Source organism: Octopus bimaculoides, chromosome 15 (assembly GCF_001194135.2).
Source record: "Octopus bimaculoides isolate UCB-OBI-ISO-001 chromosome 15, ASM119413v2, whole genome shotgun sequence".
Lineage (NCBI taxonomy): Eukaryota > Metazoa > Mollusca > Cephalopoda > Octopoda > Octopodidae > Octopus > Octopus bimaculoides.
In genome coordinates, this window is record NC_068995.1 from 50106323 (window position 1) to 50110029 (window position 3707).

At 32.0% G+C, this 3707-nt stretch overlaps 1 protein-coding gene across 1 annotated transcript in view; it reads right to left on the reverse strand.

The window, feature by feature from the left end:
* Positions 1 to 744: 744 nt before the first annotated feature.
* LOC106870808 (apoptosis regulator Bcl-2) overlaps positions 745 to 3707 on the reverse strand; it is a 9574-nt gene continuing 6611 nt past the window's right edge. The window contains exon 2 of the mRNA XM_014917023.2: positions 745 to 3325. Coding sequence (XP_014772509.1) covers positions 3221 to 3325 — 105 coding nt within the window. The 3' untranslated portion in view covers positions 745 to 3220. The remainder of the gene's footprint in view (positions 3326 to 3707) is intronic.

Sequence of the window (3707 nt, forward strand, 5' to 3'; positions counted from 1 at the left end):
GAAACATTTTCAGTACAGTTTATTTTTGTTTGTCGGTTTGTTTTTGTTTTAATTTTAAATTTAAGTTTAAGGAATTTTGTCATATTGTGCAAACTGCTCTCCAATTAGAGACAAGTGGCTTGAATAATTTACCAGATTTTTTTTCTTTGATTATTGATACAAATCGAGAGATAGATTCAAAATTCTTAAAAGAAATCTGACAAACAAATAAAGTTTTGAAAATTTAATATCTTCATTATGAAGTGAACAGACAATATATATATATATATACATCTCTCGGAGTGGTTGGCATTAGGAAGAAACCTTGCCACATCAGATTGGAGCCTGGTGCAACCACCTGGCTTGCCAGTTCTCAGTCAAACCATCCAATCCATGCCAGCATGGAAAGCAGACGTTAAACGATGATGATGATATATATACAACACACACACACAATATATACATTTATATACACATTCTTCATAGCTATCCACTGATGATGATGATGATGATGATGATTAACATCCTCAAGATGACACTCCAATCTTTGAGGTTGTAGGTATAACATGTAAATGTTTGGTTGGAGAGGACATTACTTTATATTCTTTGTATCCTTCCAAAAGTAAGGTGTCAAAGTGAATGACTAGTAGCGATGTCTTCCATCCTTAAAAGTTTTGATGTTTTTCTTTTTCACAAGATTGCACACACACACACACACAATATCCATTTATAATCATTTATTTAAGGTACAAAAATAGAGGCACAGCAGCTTCATATGTTGTTTTATTGCTTGTTTTTTAGTAATTGTGCATTAATAACATCAGAGAAAAGAAGCAGATTGAATCATCACTGGTTACTGATGTAAAAAAAAAAAAAAAAAAAAAAAAAAAAAAAAAAAAAAAAAGTAGGTTGGTGAGAGAAGGAATTATGAAGCTAATTAGATGTATAGTACTCTACAGAGGTTAAATTGTAGGGTAATGGATTGGAGAGGTTCCAATACTGCTGAGACAAATTTTGCCCACCGCCCTTCCAAAGTTGATGAAGTTGCAGTCAAGTACTGGTGTTGATCTAATTGATTGTCTCTTTCTTCCAGATGTGTGGCATTTTGCTTATATTAGGAATAACTAATCAAAAGAAATCAAGATCCACATTAATACAAAAGTATTAAAAAAAAAAAAAATGTGTGATCAATAAGTTTCAAGTGAAGATTAAGATCACCTTGCATGAATACAGATAGCATTAAAAAAATCTAATTTTGATTAATCTTGACTTTTAATTGAAGGCCATAATCAATTTAATCAACCTCAATACTTGACTGGTGCTAATTTCATTGCTTCTCTCTCACCAGAAGTAGGAAAGAAATTGTTCTAATCACAATATTTGATTACAAGGAGTAATCATCGAACATCATGTTAATAAAAATAGTTAGAGGAAGTCTCTGCATATGTTATTTAAAAATAAATAATTTATTAAATAACTAAAATCCTTCAAATTTTATACAAAGCAAACAGGAAGGCCAAAAAAAAAAAAAAAATGGTGGTAGAAATATGTTGGCAATTATTCAACTCTAAAGATGAGATGAATTATCTGAAAATTCATTTCAAACATTCAATTTAAGTTCACTTAAATATTTCACTGTGTGGCTAAGCACAGAAGATATCTAAATTTAACTTAGCTCTAATTTTAATACAAAAATACTTGCTATCTTATCCCTACCACAGATAGGACAAGGATATTATAATGGGCATCACTACCCACTCCATCCATCAAATAGTTCTAACTACAGTTTTTTTTGTTTTTTTTTTCCTGTTTTAAATGGTTTGGTCTAGAGAAACCTTCCAGACATAGTGCATTGTATGTTCCTGAACAACTAACTGCAAGAAAAATATTGGCAGGGAAGAAATTGTAAAGATTTGAAGCTCTGGGAAAGAAAAACAAAATGTATAGTCCAGAATCGAAACAAAGTGGAATTGATCTCATGATCTACAAGCAGCTCTGTTCATGCCAGTCCTATTCTTTCTTAAATGATCATTTACAGAATTCCTTTTCATTTAATGGTTTATCATAGGCATCACAGTCATTGTTGTAACTTTTACTTTTCCATGCTTGCATAGATCAGATGAGATTACTCTGGGGCAGAGTTTTCCATGGCCAGATATCCTTCCTGTTGCCAACCCTTACCTGTATCCAGGCAAGGCAATAAATCTCCCAGTGTATCGAACAACGGCCAGCCCGCACATGGTTACACGAACAACTGGAAACAAACAGGACAGTCTAAATTTTGTTTGCAAAGATCGTGCATAGGTCAAGAAGCTTGGACACGTTTCACTGCAGTGGACAGTGAGGCATTTGAGTTACATTTACCTGTTTCACTCAGAAACCACAGGTCAACTTGAGCTAATAGCAGCAGACATTTGTCCAGCATACCATGCAGTCAGACTGATACCGAAACCACGGGACTGGGAAGCAAATTGCACCTACATAAGTATGTTCTCCTGATTTACTACAATTTTGATATCAAGTGTGAATCTGTTTAACATATATTTAGAATTCCACTAAAAACTTGTAATTTTAATTTCATCGGGATGATAAGTCTTAAGTTAAATTATTTCTAATTAAGATAAAATGGGAAAGAACTGCTTTAAAATGAAATTGGTGTTGTTTTGGTTGTTCCTTCTAACAATAGCTGCAATAGCCATATTTTACTTGTTTTATCAAGCAAGTGCAATTCACTTTAGCTGCTAGGCAGGCTGTTACTGTAAGACATGGCTTGCATAATAAAATAGCCTTTTTGTAAGAGTTGTTTTGACTATTTATAATGAACAACATTTGAATCTACACTGTTGAAATAATACAAACATACGTGTCTTGCATAGCCAAAGCAACAACTACAAAGCACTTTCATACAGCGCAAGGAAGGATTAACAACTTGGATTTGATAAGATGTGAATGTTGTGATGATATTCAATAGAATTTACATTTTAAGTAATTGTTTTCATCAAATTATGTATACTAATAATGATGGATTATTTCCTTTTGTAAGTAATTATAATTTGAAAGAAGTTTAGTCCAGTTAAGATAATGATAAAGTGTAATCCAATAAGTAATCTGCTGTAGGATATCTTAAGAATGAATCAGATAAAAACAGCTTCTTCAATTTGTGTGAAAGGTGCTAATTTGTTATAAGAAAATTAAAGTTGATTTCCTCTTTCATTATTCATTATTCGAGAAGTTTAATTTTTCACAAACCAGAAACTGACAAAGACCAGAGTCCAATTGTACTCAACCAGATAAATTCTTCCAATTTATTCTTGTGTTTCATCTGAATATGTTCCAGGAAGCCATCCTGCATTAAGGAAAATAAAAACATATGAGAAAATAGAATACAAAAAATAGAAAAATATGCAATTTTGGAGACTAGAGTACTCTTAAAAAAAGGTACATCCCTCTTTTCCTCACAACAGAAGCTTAAGGTTGAAATAGGTAGCATAACCCTTTAACATTCAGATTACTCTGCCAAGTATATTTATCTATTCACTGTTTTGAATTAATCATACATTACCTCATGGCTTTGAGAATTCAATGTGACTTTTTATAATGACATTGTAGGGTAGGTGTGAGAGGCTAGATCTGGCTGATATAAATATAAAATATTTTCAACTTTCTAAAAGTTTAGCTCCCCACCCCCTATCTTGTTCTAACTAACAAAAAAAAAAAAAAAAAAAAAA